This window comes from Anopheles moucheti, chromosome 3 (assembly GCF_943734755.1).
Source record: "Anopheles moucheti chromosome 3, idAnoMoucSN_F20_07, whole genome shotgun sequence".
NCBI classification, from domain to species: domain Eukaryota; kingdom Metazoa; phylum Arthropoda; class Insecta; order Diptera; family Culicidae; genus Anopheles; species Anopheles moucheti.
Genome location: NC_069141.1, coordinates 20,965,875 through 20,985,666, shown reverse-complemented (window position 1 = coordinate 20,985,666; position 19,792 = coordinate 20,965,875). Strand labels below are relative to the sequence as shown.

General features: G+C 44.4%; 2 protein-coding genes across 2 annotated transcripts in view; one reads left to right on the top strand and one right to left on the bottom strand.

Annotated features, from left to right (window-relative positions):
* Positions 1-17,172, bottom strand: part of LOC128301315 (bridge-like lipid transfer protein family member 3B) — a 28,484-nt gene extending 11,312 nt beyond the window's left edge. Inside the window, exons 1-5 of the mRNA XM_053037722.1 lie at positions 16,637-17,172; positions 4,212-4,413; positions 2,971-3,842; positions 2,295-2,414; positions 1,933-2,225 (exon numbers count right to left, since the gene is read on the bottom strand). Of these exons, the coding sequence (XP_052893682.1) occupies positions 1,933-2,225; positions 2,295-2,414; positions 2,971-3,842; positions 4,212-4,413; positions 16,637-16,680 (1,531 nt within the window). The 5' untranslated portion in view covers positions 16,681-17,172. The remainder of the gene's footprint in view (positions 1-1,932; positions 2,226-2,294; positions 2,415-2,970; positions 3,843-4,211; positions 4,414-16,636) is intronic.
* A 651-nt stretch (positions 17,173-17,823) lies between these two features.
* Positions 17,824-19,777, top strand: LOC128303442 (U4/U6.U5 tri-snRNP-associated protein 2). The gene is made up of 3 exons (XM_053040391.1): positions 17,824-17,926; positions 18,010-19,249; positions 19,319-19,777. Exons 1-3 carry the CDS (start codon positions 17,893-17,895, stop codon positions 19,572-19,574), a joined length of 1,530 nt encoding a protein of 509 aa, XP_052896351.1. The 5' UTR covers positions 17,824-17,892; the 3' UTR covers positions 19,575-19,777.
* The last annotated feature ends 15 nt before the right edge of the window (positions 19,778-19,792 follow it).

Here is a 19,792-nt window from a genome sequence, read left to right as displayed (position 1 = left end):
CGCTGGTCGCTTGGATTTTCGCGGTGCAGCTGATACTCGCCTACATGGCCTTGTTCCGCCAGGATACCATCAGCATTGCGGTAGAAAACATAGACACCAGAACCGATCCCGTAGTGTTTCCTGCCGTCGGTGTCTGCGAGATGGGGTACGTGAAGCAGACTTACCCGCGGCTGGAAACGTTCATAGAAGATTTGAAGAAGAACGACGATATGGAGTACAATTACGACGTGGAAGATTTTCTGCTGAGGATTATTTTTCACAACTTGTACAATGTCGGTGCAATAACCAACTACTGTGCGATGTACGAGGATTGTGAGGATTGCATGAAGTGCCCCAAGGATGACTACCATCACGTTGCTGCTATGATACGTGCTAACTGTACCGAGCTGTTCCACGAGTGCCGTTGGAACGAAAAACCGTTCGACTGTTGCCGTTATTTTAAACCCATCGAAACGACGTTGGGATTGTGCTTTTTGCTAAATTCTGTACAAACGGTTGACAAGTAAGCAAGGAGAAAACGACCCAACAAGCGTAATTCGTGTCTCAAGGTGCCACCATGCTTTCTTTTCACAGACATGGCAAATATTGGTTGCCTTTGGAAATGGATAATGAAAATCCCGATGGAGATCTATTATTGGTTTATAACCGAGCAGTTTCGGTAAGTGTTACGCTACACTACTTGCTTTTATGCAGCCAAAAACTTCTTTTCTGCACCTTAGACGCACATAATGAACGAGGACGACATCCCGCATATCTTGCTGGCACGGTTGCAATTTCGACAAATTAGCCCAGGGTACGAGGAGAAAATTTACATCACCCTTCAGAACATCGTTAACGATCCGCTCGTGCGTTCGGTGGATATCGACGTTAGACGATGCCTCTTTCCAGACGAGCTTTCCCTAGCAGCGGGCAACATAAGCTACGTGAAGTACAGCTACAGTGTTTGCGTTACCGAGTGTTTGAAAGCGATTCAGCTTCGTGTCTGTAATTGCTTCCATCACAATATGCTGCTCACAGGCAAGTTGTTGTAGTAGATCTTCACTCACATAATCATAACATGGTTTAGTCTGTCTTCTCTCCTCAACGGTAAGATAAGGAAAACAGTTCGGCATGCAATTTCGAAGGCATGCAGTGTCTGGACAACTTCAATCTGATAGCACCACCGACGAGAATTCTGCAACCTTGGTACACGGGAGGATATCCGTGCCACTGTCATCCGTCCTGTACGGAGAATGAGATCCGACTTGTGGGACGACATGCGTACGATAACGATAAGGACGAGCGATCGGTCAAACTAAAGCTGATGATCCATCCCACGCAGCGTTACCGACGACAAATTGTACGCGAAAGCATAGATGTAGTCGTGTCGATCGGTGGAATTCTGGGCCTGTTTACCGGGGCGAGCATACTTAGCATTGTTGAATTTTTCTACTTCTTTACGGTGCGCTTCATTAGCTACACGGTGATCGAGAATGAGCCTGATGCGGTGCCGAGCATCGAAGATACGGAATCGTCTGCAGATGAGGAGCATGAGGAGCGCAACGTATATAACGAAATTTCGTAACAAATGAACTACAAAACACGTAACAGTATGAGTGTGACCATCAACTGGATGCACTAGAGCAAGGTAGGAAAGGTAACGAAATATGGTAACAGTACTCAAGCATAGAAGAACAAATGGTGAAAGTTTTGCAAACATATTCTACGGTTAGAATCAACCGTGCACGATCGGTACCTTTCTTCCGCTTGTTTTGAGCTTTATAGTGTTTGCCACCATGAAACGATAAATTTTGTCACACGTGAAGGAGAAAAGTATAAATTATTGCATGTCATACGCGCCCGCACACTTCGCATACACGCAGTGAACGAATCGAAAAGATCACACATTCTACGAGACCTTTGCAGCATGTGCGTGTGTTCGCGATCACTTACCAGCAACAAACTCTTTGGGCATCTGCTTGTTCCCGGACGTCGTCACGCGGTACAGTGTAAACTCTTCAATTTTCATCACTACGCAGGCACACATTAGCTTTGCCAGATTGTCTAGGACGTGTTTTTTCATCGGTGAAACAGTACTATGGCTGCTGCCACTGTTTGGTGTACCGGGAACGGATTGGGCTGGGGGTTGATTGGTGCCATTGACGCCTGCCGTACTAGCGCCACGCTGATGTCCCATCGGTGCAGGTGATGCGGGTGCCGCTGGCTGTTGACCGAAGTTTGTTGTTCTGGAATTTGTAAAAAGTCATTGCCAGTCCATGATAAGGCGATAGCCCTAGAGTGTATTTAGGATATACCTTTCCAATGAAGCATGCTGCGGTGGTCGATTTGGTTGACTTAGGTTTAGAATGGCTTCCCTGAAGGTGTTTAGTGATTGCTCCAGCCAGAGAGCGGGTGGTATGCTTGCCTCACGATATCTAGGATAGGTAAGATAGGAAACAGGCGGTGTTAGCTAGTGATCGTTGGATATCACTTCACAAGCATAGTATCTTCGATGCACTCGTTGACAATTGATTTTTGCTATTAGTAGAGCTATTAGTTAATATGATTTGACACAAATCAAATATGTGTTTATGTGAAATATGTGTGTCAATTTAAATCAAATATAATAATCATGCCAGCATTCAGGGGCGGATGACGCCATTGATATAAATCAATAAAGTTGTCATTAATTGCATTCTCTCGAAACTACATTTTTGAAACTCGATACATCGCATACCCGTAGTGCATAACTTTCCCAATTTATTTACTAACGAGTGTCGCAGTAGTGAGCACACAGTGTGTCGGTTAGCATATGCTGACCAGTTCGTAAATTAAATTACTGCTTATTCATTGACATGTGACACTAGCCGCGTTCGCTCTACCGAGAACCGAGCCACACCCAACAGTGGACCATAACAACGGAAAGCAGATGGGACAGCAATACCAAAATAAGCAACACGACGTGCCACGATAGAAAAACGTTTTACTCACTTTGGCCAGTGGGATCGATCGGCTTTCGCCAAATGGTACGGGTAGTAATCGATCTGGAAGCCCTGCACAGATATCTGCAATGCTCCACCGTCCGTTAGGCTAGGATGGCTGGACCGTCCTACACCGGCGTCATCACACAGGTGAAGATCGATGCGCTGACTGAAGAAGTGATACGACGTTTCCCGCATATCGTAGATATTGAAATAACGCTGGGCGGCCGACAACTGCTGCGTGTCCGGTACCTTCTTCGATTGGTCCAGCTGTGCCTGATACTCCGGGAGCGTTTCCAGCTTCTTCTGTGCTTTTACCCGCTGCACCACATTTGTCGAAGCTTTGATTAGGCCGGTTAGTGAGTCTACGAAATGGAGTGCCGCTTTGAGCTGTGAATCCGTCAGCACCCACAACAGATCGTCCAGAATCAGCACCAACCGGCTAGCAACGATGCTGCAATCTGTTAGCCTCTTCTTGATCGTGATGCGGCAGCGTGCCTGATTCGTTAGGAGGCGCAGCGGTGTGAGGTTGAGGTCTTGGGTGCTGCTTGCTTCGATGCGCACCGTCTGCCAGGACAGTTCCTTGAAGATCAGTATCATGCCGCGGGTTGGATCCTTGAGTCTTGTCACGCGCAGATCGCCGAGCAGCCACTTGGGCGTGCGGGATTCCACCCGTATTCGCGACATTTGTACCGAGGCGGTAAAGGCGGGACTTTTTAGATTCACGTTCACCGTGTTCACCGCGATCGTGATACCGTCGATGACTTTGTGTATAAAGCTGTATTTCCCCTGAGGTACCGCCAGGCTGGAAAGCCCGGCTGTTGGTGTTCCGCTGCGCGCTATTTCGCATGTTTCTATCGTTATGTTCACCTCGTCAAGTGTCTGCAAAGGAAAAGCGTATCATTGAGTTAGTACGTGTCGAACGTGTCGATTAACATTCAACAAATACAAACAAATGGCAATACAAACAATATACAATAAAATAAAAGATTGTTTCTTCTAAAAGTTTTGCTTATTTCGTTACGCTGGAACAGAAACATTTCCAAGAGATCATTATCACAAGATGAGCGTTACACGACACCACCATATTTATCGTCACATAATTAGGCAACTGACGCAACCGAGCAACGCGGCAGAAGCTCACTTATTGGGTAATGGTGTCAACCGGGTAAGGCGATACACTCCGCTCCCGCTCCAGCATTGACGGATGACCATTTAGCCCGGTGTCCGTACACTGCCCGGTCCACTTACCAGCAGAATCGGTGTGCTTTTCAGCTTGGTCCAGGATATTCGAAACGAGACATGATTGCACCAGGCGGACGTCAGCCGTAACCAGGCCGGTAGCTCCAGCAGTTCCGTCAGCACATTCTCGTCCAGCTGCAGGTTGGAGAGTTCACCTTCGCCCCGGAATGCGCTCAGGTTTACCTTGTCCGGCGACAAGTTCTTCGTGTAGCTGCAGAGTGGAATGAAACAAAAGGCATCAGTGTACAACTTCAAATGTGAGTAAAACTCGGCACGAACCCCGGCAGGGACAAATAAATAAACCGGAAACAGGATATGGTACGGTGTTCCCTTACTCGACCAATTCGCAGTCCTTAGCGCAATGAGATCAGGGAAGTGCAAAAAAAGGATAAAAGTTCGGTAGTTCACGGGCGGATATGGGGCGGAAATGTCGAATAAAAGTGCGAAGAAGTGAAGCGAAGATGAAATTAAATGACATATTCGGAAAAGTCGACAAACGAGCGCTCGGGGAAATAAAATACTACCCAACCGTACATAAAATACTTGGCTTTTCTGCTCAGCTCCCCGGGACACCCGAGTCCACCGGCAAACGGGGAAATGTGTGGGGCGTGTGTATGGGGATGTATGGAAACTTTTACTTTCCTCCCAAATGTATGCAGGCCGAAGCTGTCGAAAGCGTTATAGAACGGAATGGGTTGCCTCCTTCGCTGCGCCTATCATCTGTGTCTTTGCGCCATACACAAACACAAAAAAAAAAAAGGAATGTTGCCCCAGGACAAGAAAGAACGATAAAAATAAAATACCTAAACATCCTTAACCACCGGTGGATTTGATAGCACGTTGCGATTAGGGCCATTACTGGTGTGAGCGGATGGCGCCAGAAGGAACGGATCCCAATGACAGCCCGTCAGTAAAGTCGTCAAACGTGCGCCTTCCCTCGGGTGAGTATTTGGGAAGCGAGTAGGAAGCAAATTTGGACCGCATTGCCGCAAGCTTTTCCAGAAGTCATCCAGTGCGCAATAGGACGACCGAAACGTTCCACACTACCGCGGGAAGGTCTAATGTGTGGCTGCAGAAGCACACAACCTGGGCGCTGGCATAACCGTCCAAGAAGAGGTGTGGTGGCGCGTGTTTGTGTGAGTTGAATCCTAATCAGGGCAAATTATTCCGCACCGTTTAATGCTCGTTGGCGGAAATCCTGCCGGTGAATGGTCAGCGGGCCCCGGCCCGTGTGAGGGAAGATGACCTCAGCCCAATAAATGATGTGATACCAGGTTAAGCGGACAAACTTCGGGCCAAAACTGTGTCTCTCACTCCAGATTCATCCACCTTTTCCGTGTGCGAGAGCTATTTTACATGACCGAAACGAGGGTTATGAGGAATGTCCGTAGCAGCAATACCATACATCAGTCAACGGCTGTGCCATACGCATCATGTTCCTGTACTTATGGCCGTGGCGTGGGGCCGCTTGCTTGATTGCATTTCGCTGTCAGCAATGACATTACGGAAGATGTACGGGAAGCAAACCTTCAAAAAGAACTCATCACATCCAGTAGTGTGCCAGCAGTTTGGTTGCTCTTGTGCCCGGGGACAGCCGATAATTTACTTGATTAGCGTGCGACGTGCGACACACGAATCGGGAAACATTTGCAGAAAACGATGCTCGTTTCAGTCGTCACTGAAGCAATTTTGGCCAAGCAACGCAACTGCTGATGGGCTATGAATAAATGGCATGCACGTAATGCGAAGAACACCGAACGAACCGACGCATATTGGCGTTGGAAGTTGTCTACAGGGCGACTAAAACGATGGCCTTTGAGAGTTTGGGCTTTGGAGGCACGAAAGCGAGAATCGAGAATTGCACCAAACATCAAGTCGGGAGACACGACTTTAGTGTCATGCATTACTGACTATACTTTTTCATCGTACCAATTCGCTACAGTACTTGTCCCGGTGAGAATTAACTTACTTTAACATAAATAATCTTCACACGAAGTTTGGAAAATAGCGATCATCTATCTCATTGTCAAGCAGAGTATCGCTAAGTAAAGGCAACAAAGAGATTACATTCTCATTAGCCTGATGAGCTTCTAATCCTTCCGGTGATGAATATTATAGTGTTGAATGTTGGCATTACACTCACCACAAGCTTATCTGCCGGTTCGGTGAAAGCCAGAATATGTAAGGAGCAACCATCGAAGTCAAGGCGAAAAATAGGTCTGAAAGACCGCTGATCACATGAAGAGGAGTAAAGGTAGTTGAATTAATGCAGATTTAAATCTAGTTTGTGCATTCGATGAAGGAACCCACAAGAAGTCAGGAAATATACTGAGAGAAAAGTGACTTTCCCCATTGAATATGCATGGTCCAATTATCATGCTATCCAGCATTGACTTTAACTGTATGTGTCTAACCATAATCGCTTTGGTTTAAACGCTTCGAGGCATAACTGTCGAGGGGTGCAACAACAATCTCTTTGATGGTTGTAAATCATCACCCTGAAGTTTGGCATGAGATTATTTATTCCCTCTCATCAGCGCCAGATCATCCCATCCCAAGTTGGCTCAAAAAAAAAACGAGCAATCGCGACCGCACCACCCACATCTCATTATCTGCCGAGACCGTTAAAAGTCAAAAAGACATTACCACATCATCACCGGACCAATCCCTGTGAAAATGTGCCAGATTTTAGCACTTCTCCCGTAGATAAAATATCAAATCAGGACATCCGCGATATCCAAACCACCCCCGAAGGGATGGCCTTGCTGACGTTGCTGACAATTTAGTTTGGGCCAATTTATCGCTTTGATGACTATAAACAAATTAGGTTTCTACCGGGCCGCAGCAGCTAACGCACCCGAAATGTGGCCTTCACACGGTGTCTTATGGCCGTATTCGTACCACCACGATCGTTCCCTTTTTTTTTACTGAGGCCGCCAAGCGAAGAATGATGAAATAAAGCAGAAGCGAGATGGTTTAATGCATCCTGAGCAGCAGGAGTCTTCCCACCCAACGCTCCGTTTCCCCCAGAGGGCTTCGGTTGGCCCCATTTTACAGCGACAAATTAAAACGTCACCGAGACAGGACAAAACTTTAACCATTTTGTCGCCGTCGCCAACGGTTGCAGCAGCAGGACCATCATCAGGATGACCAGCAGCAGGGAAGAAAGGAAAAAAACGCAACAGCCATGAGTCTACTGCCGCGTTCGCGCCCTCAAAGTAGCAGAGGGCAGAAAGTTTATATTGAAATCACCGACGAACCATCCCGTTGTTAAAACAATTCGTCCTACATCTGAAAGGCCACTCCGTGGGTGGTGAGTGAATGAGGTAACTGCTGGAATAAGCACACAGGGACATACACACACACACATACACGCGGGGACTTTTCATCCATCCGATGGTAAACTTTAGCAGGAATTCAATTATGCACTGATCCAGTGTCCGTGGTGGCTTGACTTTTACGAGCAGCCAAAGGGAGGAAAAGCAGCAAATAGCGGTGCAACAAAAACTCCCGCCCAGAATTTACTCTCGGTACTCCCGGAGTGCCCTGTGGCAAATGGGAGTGACTTTCAATTTGCTTCCACAACCTTTGCCTGCTGTCGCACCACTTCCGGCAGACTTTGCCCAGGCAAACACTCGTTCCGGACCATTACCGTCACGGTAATTCCCCGTACTTTCCGTCGGTGGGGCGACCACCAGGACCACCGAAGGAATGGTGCAGGAGAAATGGCCGCTGAACGCTTCCAGAGGAATCCAGCCCATAGAACCCATCACAATAAGTCATTTGCAATCTTTTTAATGCGATATCAATTGATGAGCAAGTTTGTTGTAAGTGAATCTGTGAAAGGATTAGTGTAAAAATATAATTTAGAAACATTTTTTTTCCTTTGCGATTTCCTTTCCTTTCCTTCGATTGCTGTCAATAAAAATGGCTCATAATATACAACCTCCAATTAATCCCACCAAAAAACAAATCACGTTGGAGATGATTGTTTGAATGAAATATAGAATTTTACATCTTCTTTTTATTTGTTCTTAATCTTAACAGCAGATCTCCATAATCGGTTGAGAAAGATTAAAACATATTGATGGACATTAAATTACAATCTAATACGCCACCATAATACCACCAACATTTTATATTCTACGTTTTAGACGACTCACAATAAACTATGCAAAACAAGCTCCCACCAAAGCTAACAACAGGGCAAATTTTAATGTAAAGTCACTCGTACTAAGCGTTTCACGCACATTAACACTTCATCCCACACGCTGCGGAAATGATCGTTTCGAACGGTCCTGCTCCCCGGACTGTAACGGTCAAGTTTAATGATAAATATTGTACCAGCACGCTGATGCTATGCTTCGCACCCGGATTCTCACCATCGCACGGACCCATCCCATCGTGCACCCGAAGAGCTATTACCGAGCGCACCATGCATAAATAATGCTTCTAATGAATAACTGAACGCTTTTCGGTACGGTCTTCTGCTTCTCTATCTTTCGAGTGTTTCGTGTGTATGAACGTTCGGTCGCACGGTCGTCTTATACACCCGACCAGACAATTCATCTATCTTCCGCACAGTCACCAGTTATCTCATCGATGTGCTTCCGCATTGTAAATTTCACAATGTTTCCCCACAACGCAAACGGAACAAACGCTGGTGGGTTTGTGAAATTTGCTGCCTTCCGAGCAAAGCCAACGAGTACCCCAATGTGACCAAACTTGGCCGATGGCACAGATATGATTCCAATATATCGACGACTAAACTAATAACCAATCCATCTCCGAATACCCCCGAGGGGGGAAAAGCCCTAACGTTCCGTGCGTTCAATGCTTGTGCTCCTCCGCGCACTGCACACCGGTCAGCCTAATACCGATGACACGCGGTGCTGCTTACGGGACGTGCTACAGGTTGCCGCCATTCTGCTAACGGGGGTTCTGTTCCCGGCACGGGAGGGCCACATTGAAAGGAAATAAATTTCATTCCATTATTTATGTATTCCATCCCAGGTTTGGGGTGTTCCCGAGTGTTGTGAGTTGGTGTGCGAAATAGAAAGAAAAGCTTCGTGATGAGCTGTAAAGCTAAGCACGTCCGGATGATCGATCCATCTTCAACGTTGGGCGGAAGTGTAGAAAAGAACCTTCAACCAAGCAGCTAGCACAAACAGTGGATGCTTGGGAAACGTGCGCCATCGCGTTGAGGCGGGGTGATGAGGAGGACATCTTTCTCATTTACAATCATGCTTCATCTGCAGACATCACGGCCCCGACAGCACGGCGAACGGGATCGCAACGAGAAGCACACGGATGTGCACGTGTTAGCGGGTGGCCATACGCGATAGATTTTCTCAACACCAATCATAACTATGCATATGCGCGCATCCGCGCGCGAACAGAAATGAATCCCTTTCACGGCCACACTCCGGACTCCGGAACATACACAATCCACACCAACGCTGCGCGGCACCCGAAGAGCACGTGCCCATGTTCTACTTCGAATCTTCGGGGAGGTTTGTTTTTTTTTTTACTTCGGCGAGATAAATTGCTTGCCTTCATAATTTAATATGCGGCATGACAAAACAACAAACGCCAGAATACTGAACGGTGAAAAGTGTACCACTAGCACAAAATGGCAATTTTCTACAACCGAACAATAGGGGGGGTTGGTTTTTCCTCGAATTGTTTCTAGCGGGAAGCTTACCAATTTACGAGCAATCAATCACAATCGGGAAGAAATGTAAAAAAGGAAGTAATGGAAAAGTAGCATTAATTATACAACTGCACAAATTCCCTCAGCATCAGCATCTATTTGCACGTCGGAAAAATTGTGTACAAGAAAGACGATCCGAACGTATCCAGGTAATAAATCTGCTAAGTGGCGCACTACCCCAACGCAGGGGAAAACGAAATTCCCGAACAGAAACTCCCGATGGGAGTTGGAGCAATAATTTTTCTGCACAATAATTGCTTTCCAGTAGAGCTTGTGTCAATCGTTTGCCAGAAAGTTCACAACTTCACAAGACAGGTTTACTCACTCAAACAGAACGTCCATTTGTACGCATATTTAATGGGGATTTCCTGCGATATGTGTCGATTCACACACTGTCTCACTTATGTCATCATCATCATCATCATCATCACCATCACCATCGATGCATTCGGTCGGAACACTCCTGGGCACCTGGAAATCGACCATCCGAAGGTTGAAGGTGTACGACAACAGGCAAAGGCAAATGTTTAGATTTATTGTGCATCACCATCAAAAGGCGAAGGCGGTGAAGCGTGCGTATCCATTTACATTTGCCCCCGTATCGTGGAACGTAAGTTATGATAACTGCAGCAGAAAGCAATGCAGTGAATCGGGACAAAAAGTGCCATTTGTGATCCATTTTTAAAATGTTCGTATTAATATTGTAAGAATGCAACCGATGAGGTGTGTTTATTGCATTACTGCAATCGTTAAATCTTGCATATCACACGAAAAAATATAATATGAGTTATTTGTAAGAGATGGGTTACTACAATACAACTTCTTCCTGGTGTTATGAACTGATGGGTCGTGGCTGGCATAATTGGCTTACTGGACTTATTTTTAACCATGCAGCCTGATAGTCAGCCCGTGTGATTTCGCCATCAAAGTAGCAAAATAAATCAATACTATCGCGAGAACATATTTTGGCGCCGTGACCAGGATATTAATACACTAATCAGGAACTACACTATACATTTCGGAACATTAATTTGACAGTTTGAAATTGTGCAGAACGCTGTACGATTCATAATCCTCTCAGCCTAATGTCAATAGATTATGTCTTGACCATTCAACGCCTGAAAGTATGTAATTACATGTTTAATGATCACCAATGATCACGCATGTTTTGTGTACAGATTAGAGATGAGACAGATTAGAGACAGCTTGTTTAATCTTAATCCTTCAAAGAACTTTACTGTTTTAATGTGTTTATTTTTAAGAAAAAAATGGTATACCTCCAGGCTCATGTAATATATAAAATCACAACTGAGTCATCGAAGATTCTCTCTCTTTCGCTGTCTCACCCTCTCTCTCTCTTTTTCTTCTTGGCGTAACTATCTACTAGATCATGCCAGCCATGTCTGGCTTAATAAATTTATTTAACCAAGTAGCCGGATAGTCAGCATCATGCCAGTAGTAGTATTATCTACTACCAACCCAAATGTTTTAAAACATTCTAAAATATTCAATTTCGTCTATAAAATGGTAACAAGAAAAAACATCTGATTAATCTTTCACTTCCTGCAACCTTCAACAATTCAATCACATCTTTCATCTTCTCTCCCTCTCTCTTTGTCTCTTTTGGAACTTTGCTCGTCCACTGTATAATTCCAAATTACTCTCCTATTTCCTACGGCTGTACGGGGTCTGCTTGTGACTGAAATTGCTGCACCGTAATGACGTCAATTTTACACGCCGTCTTGAAGGAAACGATCATCAAGTCAGCGCCCCCCAAAGGACGGTCTTCTCCCGAGTTGGCTGTAGTGGAACGCGGGAGTAATATAAAAAAAACCTGCTCCACTTTTTCATCTTTTCAACGGTCTAAGGTCACACAACACCGAAGACCTTTTCAAGGGGGGTTGGGTGAAGAAATGGTACAAAGATTCTAGAGGACGAACCAGACCACTACACTTCACCCGTAAGGCACACGATGAGTCTAATGAGTGCGCCATGTTCTTTAGCGCCAAATCGTTAACGGTGTCTCATGCAAAAGCAAAAAAAAAAAAGAAAAAATAAACGCTATGGGAAGATTACTAGTTTACAAGACGATGGGATGTAAAATGTCGCAGCATTCTTCTAGCAAAAAAGAACCGTACCCATCCTACGGATAGAAAACATATTCTGTTTCATCTAACTTTCAAGTGTCGTTAGTGGAATCAAACTGGTTTGCAGTGGATGTTACCTGATGTTCTTTTCTCGTTCCACTCATACACACATGCACACTTCCATTCCAGTGCATCGTGCTGCAGTTTGTCCGGAAGAAAGTTTATTTGCCGACCAACCCGTCTGCAGTTAACGTAGATTGATAGAAAACGAACTACATAAACATCCATTTATCATCCGAGTATGAAAGAAAAAGCTTTACACAAAGCGATCAATAATAAAAAAAACCATCCTCTTTTCCAGTGCTATTTTTATTTTACTAACTCTTGGTGCTGTTGATAAATTTTCCGTCTAGCACAAACAGCGCTGTAAGTTTCGGTCGCTGTTATTTGGAAGCGACACGTAAAAGCATTAAACATCTGCTTCGCTCATACTCGATGAGTGTTGTACCGGACATGGTGGCGATGGACAATGCAAAAAAAAATTAGGCAAGGGAGCGGCGAAAAAACGTTAGCACGTCTTATCAACCACTGATTAAACAACAACCATAACTCCCAAGGTTGGGTGGCCCCGCGTGAACCGGTATAGGAGCGTACGTTTTTGTTTGTAATCCTTTACTCATTCACCTGATAAAGCGGCCCCAGTGTCCACCGGGTATGAAGTTGCTGTTTCTTCATCGATAATCTCACTTCGTGGCGCATTGTCGGTGACGATGAATTTTGCAACACAACATGTCTCCTTTACGGTTGTGACCATTATACCATACAGGAGGACAAATGGTACTGCTTCAAAGCAAACCATCAGAGGATTCGTGCAGCGTATGCAAGATATGCTCGTTGAAATACAAATAATGCAACGACACAATGCATCGCGCGTTCGTTGTGCTTATGTTTATTTTATGCATTACGGACCGAAAGTGATTACTAAAAAGGAGACATGGTCACTGACATACATCAGAAGAAATGGAAACATTCCTCGGGGTTGCAGGATTGTTGCAGATCTTGCGGTGGATGGTGATGCTGTAGTTGATCTCCCTTGCTGTGCAAAATGCCATTGCAAGTTTGAAGCTGATAACACATCTCTCTTGCTGGATTGTTTATTTTTCTGATCTGACAATCGTCAACGTTGTGCACGTACGTTTAAGCACAAGCGTGTGCTTACATAGCAAATGAAACATTTGTCTTTTTAATTTGGCGATAACGGATAGAAAATACTTCTATGAGCAAATTTTGTTTTTGTTTACTATCAAATAACGTGTTCGAGGTTTCTTTTCCTAACCTTTTTTTAACAAAAGAATTCGCTGTACTTTGTCTTTCCATTCCGTATCCGTATCAATTACGGTTTACTTCATTGACAACCAACGGAAGTGTGTCACTTCCTATCAGCATAATTGACATACATTTTTAATAATTCTGTCTCATCCGGTACCGCACGACACGCGAGAAAATCACAACCGAACGTGTATTGTAATCCAATAACTGCCGTCCAACGTTTGGTGGAGTAAAAATGGATGAAGAAAATGAAATGACTGCGAGAGACAAAAAATATATGTATAAGTAAAACAAAATGTACATTTCAAAATTACAATCTGTCCCAATAACACCACTTTTCCACTGGCTTGTCCTCCTATTACCCGGTGTTAGATTTTTCTTTTTGCGATAAAACAGGGAGCGGCAAGGAAATTGGCAGTGCCTAAGGTTTTTTATTTATCATTACTGAATTAAAATTTCAACATTAGGCTGTTAAAATAAGGACCCATAATACTTACAGGAATGATCCAGTATCATGTACTTCTGCATTCGATCGTAATTTCGAATCGACAATCAGTTAACGAAACCTTATCTGAACCAACCACCCAAAGCAAACCCAGACTTTCTTTACACATGATAAAAACTCGTCAGTAATTGTGTGACGGAAATGACCTATTGAAGTAAAAAAGATCAGTAGGTATGCTTTGCCTGTACGAGTACTGAGTGTCAGTGTCATTAATGCGGTTTATTTATTTACAATAATAATTGCACTTATTGTATTGTAATTCAGAACTTGACGCCAAGAGTGTTACATGAAGCTAGAAAGTAATTTTCAATTTTCGCTAGAACTCATCATGCAGTCAAAGCAAGGGACAACAAGGGAACATTAATGCTATACTATCGCCCCCTAAATCAATTACATAAACATTTTTCGTGTCGTGGTATGGTCTTTGTTGCAGTATTAATATTAAACTTGCCCTACAGGTCTGGGGAACCAAAATTTTATTATAAAAACTTAAAACTTTAGTTAAGGATTATTCAAATCATAGAACAATAGCCATTGTTAGCAATAGTTGTACACCGAATTAAGCGAAAAAAATCTCCAACGGATTGTTTCCAGCAAAAGAAGCTGAAAGCTTAAAATCCTTTATCAGTAAAAAAAAAAAACATAAAAACACACTAAAAAAACATGAAAATCTAATCCTGTTCTACAAATTGATTTTAAGTATTGCTTAATAGAAATGCGTAGAATTCCTGAATAGCGGATATTAGAAACATCATAGTGATCTCGGGGATGGATCGACTGGCATAACAATATTCTGAGTATCCCTTTGAAACCTTTAAAAGCCCTCACAGTAATTTAATTGCCAACCAAATAAAATCACCTGGCGGGAAGTACTTTGCCGATCCCTGACGTAGAACCATTTATGCTATACTGTACTGGCTCGTTTCGTGAGTGTGTCTGCGTGTGTATCTGGTACAAAACCCACGGAGTCATTTTATTTTTATTTCATTTCATTATACCACTTTCTTATTTCCTTTTTTTACGCGCGCCCAGACAACTGTTTTCCACGAAATATACCCGCGAACGGTGTACCGCGAACGGGGTTTCCTCGTCAAAAAAAAAAAACAGCGCCGTGACACGCAATAGGAAAATATATACGTATCCCGCGCGCGCCGTTACCATATGGTGCGCTATTTTCATGCTATTTTCCAGCCCCGACCAAAACTGGGTGGGGAAGCACTTTAAAATTGCACCATGCCGGCGTGCTTGAGTTGAAGCTAGTGAGCTATCACACACCTGAGCGGAATATTTTCGTACCAATATAAAAGCGAGCATCATCGTTCGCAAGATCATAAAGGTGTTAGGAGGAGCAACTTTTCCTTTGCCGTGAGTTAGTTTCTGCGTGGCGTAGAGTTTGTTAAAAGGGTAACTTCTAATCCACTTCAATAAAAGGAAGTAGTTAGCGTCACTATGGAATCATAACACACGTTTCCCTATGGTCTATGGTGTTTCTCGTATATCTTTAAATCAAGAAAAAAAAAACCTCTTTTAACAACCCTTTTTTGCTATAAAATTCGCCTGCAAATATCCACTCTACACTCAACATTTATTACGGCTATCAAACTGGAAAGAAAATATTAACCAATCTCACGATTTCATGTTTTGATATGTCACACCGGGATACAAGGACCCTCCTAAACCAGCAAAGAAAATTTTCTTTTACTGTTGAGTGGGTGGTATCAAACACAAAAAAGAAATAAGAATCAAACCACCCACACCTAACCGACTGGTTGATTGTGTTTTACAACCAGACTTTTCTCCCTGTTCGCTGCCACTGACAACACATTGGCCAGGAAAAGGTCATGGCTTTCGGGCACGGACAACCGGATAACCGACCAAACCGGAAGCAGTATGTCTTAAGCGCGGTTTCCACCGCAAACGCACGATAGTTATGCAGAGTGTTTGTTTTACTAGCATACTCAACGTTTGTGTATATCTGTTTTTAAAAACTCCGAAATGAAACCTTTTTCTCTTTGGTGTCCGTAATCGTGTGATCAACAAAAGGTGAAATGAAATAATAATATCAACATCGATTTGGGTTTCCTGTCGCTCGCTCTCTGGGGTCGACAAAACGAAGTGGTTTGCCTTGGGAAAAAATGCCTTGAATTGCGAACTGAAACGGAAAGGCCGGTACCATTCCCTACACGCTTGTTAGTGCGAACGACAACTAACGCTGGGTAACAAATTAATTTACATTTAAATGACATGCAAACAGACCTGACCGACGTGATACTTGCGCGGTACTTTAACGAAGTTTTGGACGAAAGTTACTGCAAATATCCGTGCGGTAACATTCATAACTGTCCCTTACATGCGTGGAACTGTACGCAAGGTCAGTTCTCAACAAGGGAAAAGAGCGATCGAAAGGATCGAAATGTCGTAATGCGGCACACCTTCGCCTTCACAAATGCGTAATGGTGTAACGCGACTGGACACTATTGTTGGCACGCTTCCAGACCAGTGTGGGTGTCGTGCTTTTCTTCGATAATGAGCATGATTTTCTATCCTCCCGCTCCACAGATAGTTTGCCATTTGCCCGCACATTCAAACGCATTTGTTGCAACAGCTGTTTCAACCGAAGGCTTCATTCCAACATTCTGTGTAACTAAAATAAGGTTGAGGAAGGTTTAAAAGCATAATACGAAACAATTTAATGTATAAATACGGTTAAGGGACCATGGTGGCTTCCGGAAAGGATACTCCACTTTTTTAGGGCACTCCCCCTGACCTGTCTGGCGACGTGACACCCCCGACCACTTACCGGGAAAGATGCTTGAGCAGTTGATTCTTTATAATGGACACCATTGTTGCGCCACTTCGACCAAGGCTCTCGGATTTTCACCTTCGATTGCCTTCACTGCACACACTTTCGTGGCGGTATGTGATGCGCTTTTCTTTATTTTTCCTTCTCGCTCGTTCTCTCTCACACAGCCTCTGCCGGTCTAGCTTTCCAGCGGCACTTGAGTCGTTGCACTGCTACTTCCGGAAACACTTGCACCTACTGCCACCGTTACACGCTTGCGAACGACGAGGGTAACATGTGCATCGCACATGACAGAGGGTTGAAACCAGCCACACACATGCGACTGATCACACACACGTTCCAGGAGAAGGCCCTCACACAGAGCACCTTCCTTCCTTTATTCGATTGACACTTTTTGACTTTTCCCACCCAACTACACACTAGCACTGATTCATGCCATCATGTTAGCACCTTGGACATTCGTAACTGGACACGTAGGTGATACGGAGTGGAGCAAATTCCTTTCTGGACCGTCTACGGTCTTCCGTTTGCCCTTGCCATACCCTTACACCAAGAAACAATAGACCATCACGTTTCTGCACGATCCCACAACTCACTGGGGACACCCTTTTCACGATGGCTACACTTTGCTGCGCTTCATCGACTGGTCGATGTCTCGATGCCTGCCACGCACTCTGGGACACTCGCTGTACGATTAATCACCGCTGATAAGCGAACGGAAAATGCGTTTGTAAGCGGAAAACCAGTGGACGACAAGTGGCACGTCCTTCTCGAGCTAACCGAACGCAGTGAAAACAAATCTTCTTCTTATGCAGTGCCCTTTCTTCGCCCTAAGCCCTTTTTGCTGTTGCAAGTTGACGTTTCGAGGGCGCGAGATGTACACGCCTGGGTTGAGTGCTTCTACGGTTGCACGTTGGTGTACTTGGTTTCCATCCCATATTTCTTCCTTTTTTCGGTTTAATTTTAATATTTTACGGCTACTATCTGACACATATAATATAATGTAATGTACAAAAGACCCCTTACCACGCAATAATAATTTTTGGGCCAATTTCTGGCAACTGGTTTGTTTTGTTTCCATAGCGTTTGATGGTGTGCGTGAAATCGGCTGTTGAGCACCGAGTGACGTTTGCTCAGGCGGCTTGTTGTGACAGCTTCAATGCGGGAAAATTAGTTGTTTTTCAACAAGCTTTACAACAATTTCATTTCCTCCGCGTTAAAAAGTTAAATTCTGTCCTATTGTTAAGATAAAAATGGCCCCAGCAAAAGAAATCAACTCACAAACCGGTAAGTGTTGCTACTTCTATTAATCACTTACCGGAAACTCTGCACAGTAATCTCACAAATGTGTGTTGTTTACACTGTTGCAGGTCAGCAGGCTGCACCACCGGTCAAGAAGCCCAAGCTGGAGGACGACCACGATGAGGATGTTGGAAACAGTGGCCAGCTAGCCGTAAAACGGAAGCCAACCGTCTCGGATCGATCCAAGCAGTGTCCCTATCTGGACACAATCAATCGGCATCTGCTAGATTTTGATTTCGAGAAGCTTTGTTCCGTTTCGCTGACCCGCATCAACGTTTACGCGTGTCTGGTGTGCGGCAAATACTTCCAGGGTCGTGGAACCAATACCCACGCGTACACCCATTCTGTAGCGGAATCGCACCACGTTTTTCTGAACCTATCCACGCTGAAATTTTACTGTTTGCCGGATAACTACGAGATTATCGATTCATCGCTAGATGACATCAAGTATGTGCTGGATCCGGTGTTTACTTTGCGGGACATTCGCAGCCTGGATCGGGAAGATGTGAAGCAATCGCGTACGGTCGACGGTACCTTCTATCATCCGGGTGTGGTAGGTTTGAACAACATCAAAGCCAACGATTACTGCAACGTAATCCTGCAGGCATTGTCGCACGTGAAGCCGATCCGTGACTTCTTCCTGATGGAGAAAAACTATGCCAACATTAAACGGCCTCCTGGCGATACGGCCTTTACCTTGGTGCAGCGTTTCGGTGAGCTGCTGCGTAAGTTGTGGAATCCACGGAACTTTAAGGCACACGTTTCACCGCACGAGATGCTGCAGGCGGTTGTGCTGTGGAGTAACAAGCAATTCCAGATCACGAAGCAGGGTGATCCGATCGAGTTTCTTTCATGGTTTTTGCACAGTTTGCATAAGCAGCTGCGAGGAAATAAGCAACCGGACTCGTCCGTTATTAATCGGAGCTTCCTGGGAGAAATGAAAATTTACACCCGGAAACTACCCCCAACCGAATTGGACGATGTTCAGAAGCAGCTACTCTTGGCTACGGATGAGTATCAGGAAAAGGAAGAAACGTCCACATTTTTATACCTGACATGTGATCTTCCCGCGACACCACTGTTCATCGATGAACTGCGGGAAAACATTATCCCACAGGTGAATCTGTACCAACTGCTGGCCAAGTTTAATTCCATCTCGGAAAAGGAGTACAAAACTTACAAGGATAACTTTCTGAAGCGATTCGAAATTACTCGCCTGCCAAAGTATGTCATCCTTTACATTAAACGTTTCACTAAGAATACCTTCTTCTTGGAGAAAAATCCTACCATCGTCAACTTTCCGGTCAAGTACGTAATCCGAAGCATCCATTTAACAACGTTAATATTCTAATCAATCGTTTTTGTGTTATTTTTTAGAAACGTTGATTTTGGTGATATATTGACAGAGGAAAACAAAAAAACTCATCGATACACCAAATACAATCTGGTGGCAAACATCGTGCACGACGGTGAACCCAATTCCGGCACCTACCGGTGTCACATCTTGCAGAAAAGCACTAACCAGTGGTACGAAATGCAGGATCTACATGTAACCAACATTTTGCCACAGATGATCACGCTAACCGAGGCGTACATCCAGATCTACGAATTGCAGGAAAGCGATGAAACGTAAACAAGCGTTTCGGTTTAAAGCTATGTTTTTCGTAGCAATTATATGCGTGTTTGCTTGCGTTTAAATAGATAATTTTACATTTGAAAGTACACATTTAATGTTTATTCGTATTCTATGCTGAAAATATTAGACCGAAAGAACCAATCGTCATCACTGTTCGGGATGCTAAAGGCAAAAAAGAGCTCTCGATTCAATGGGGAGCGATCGTGAAGTATGTC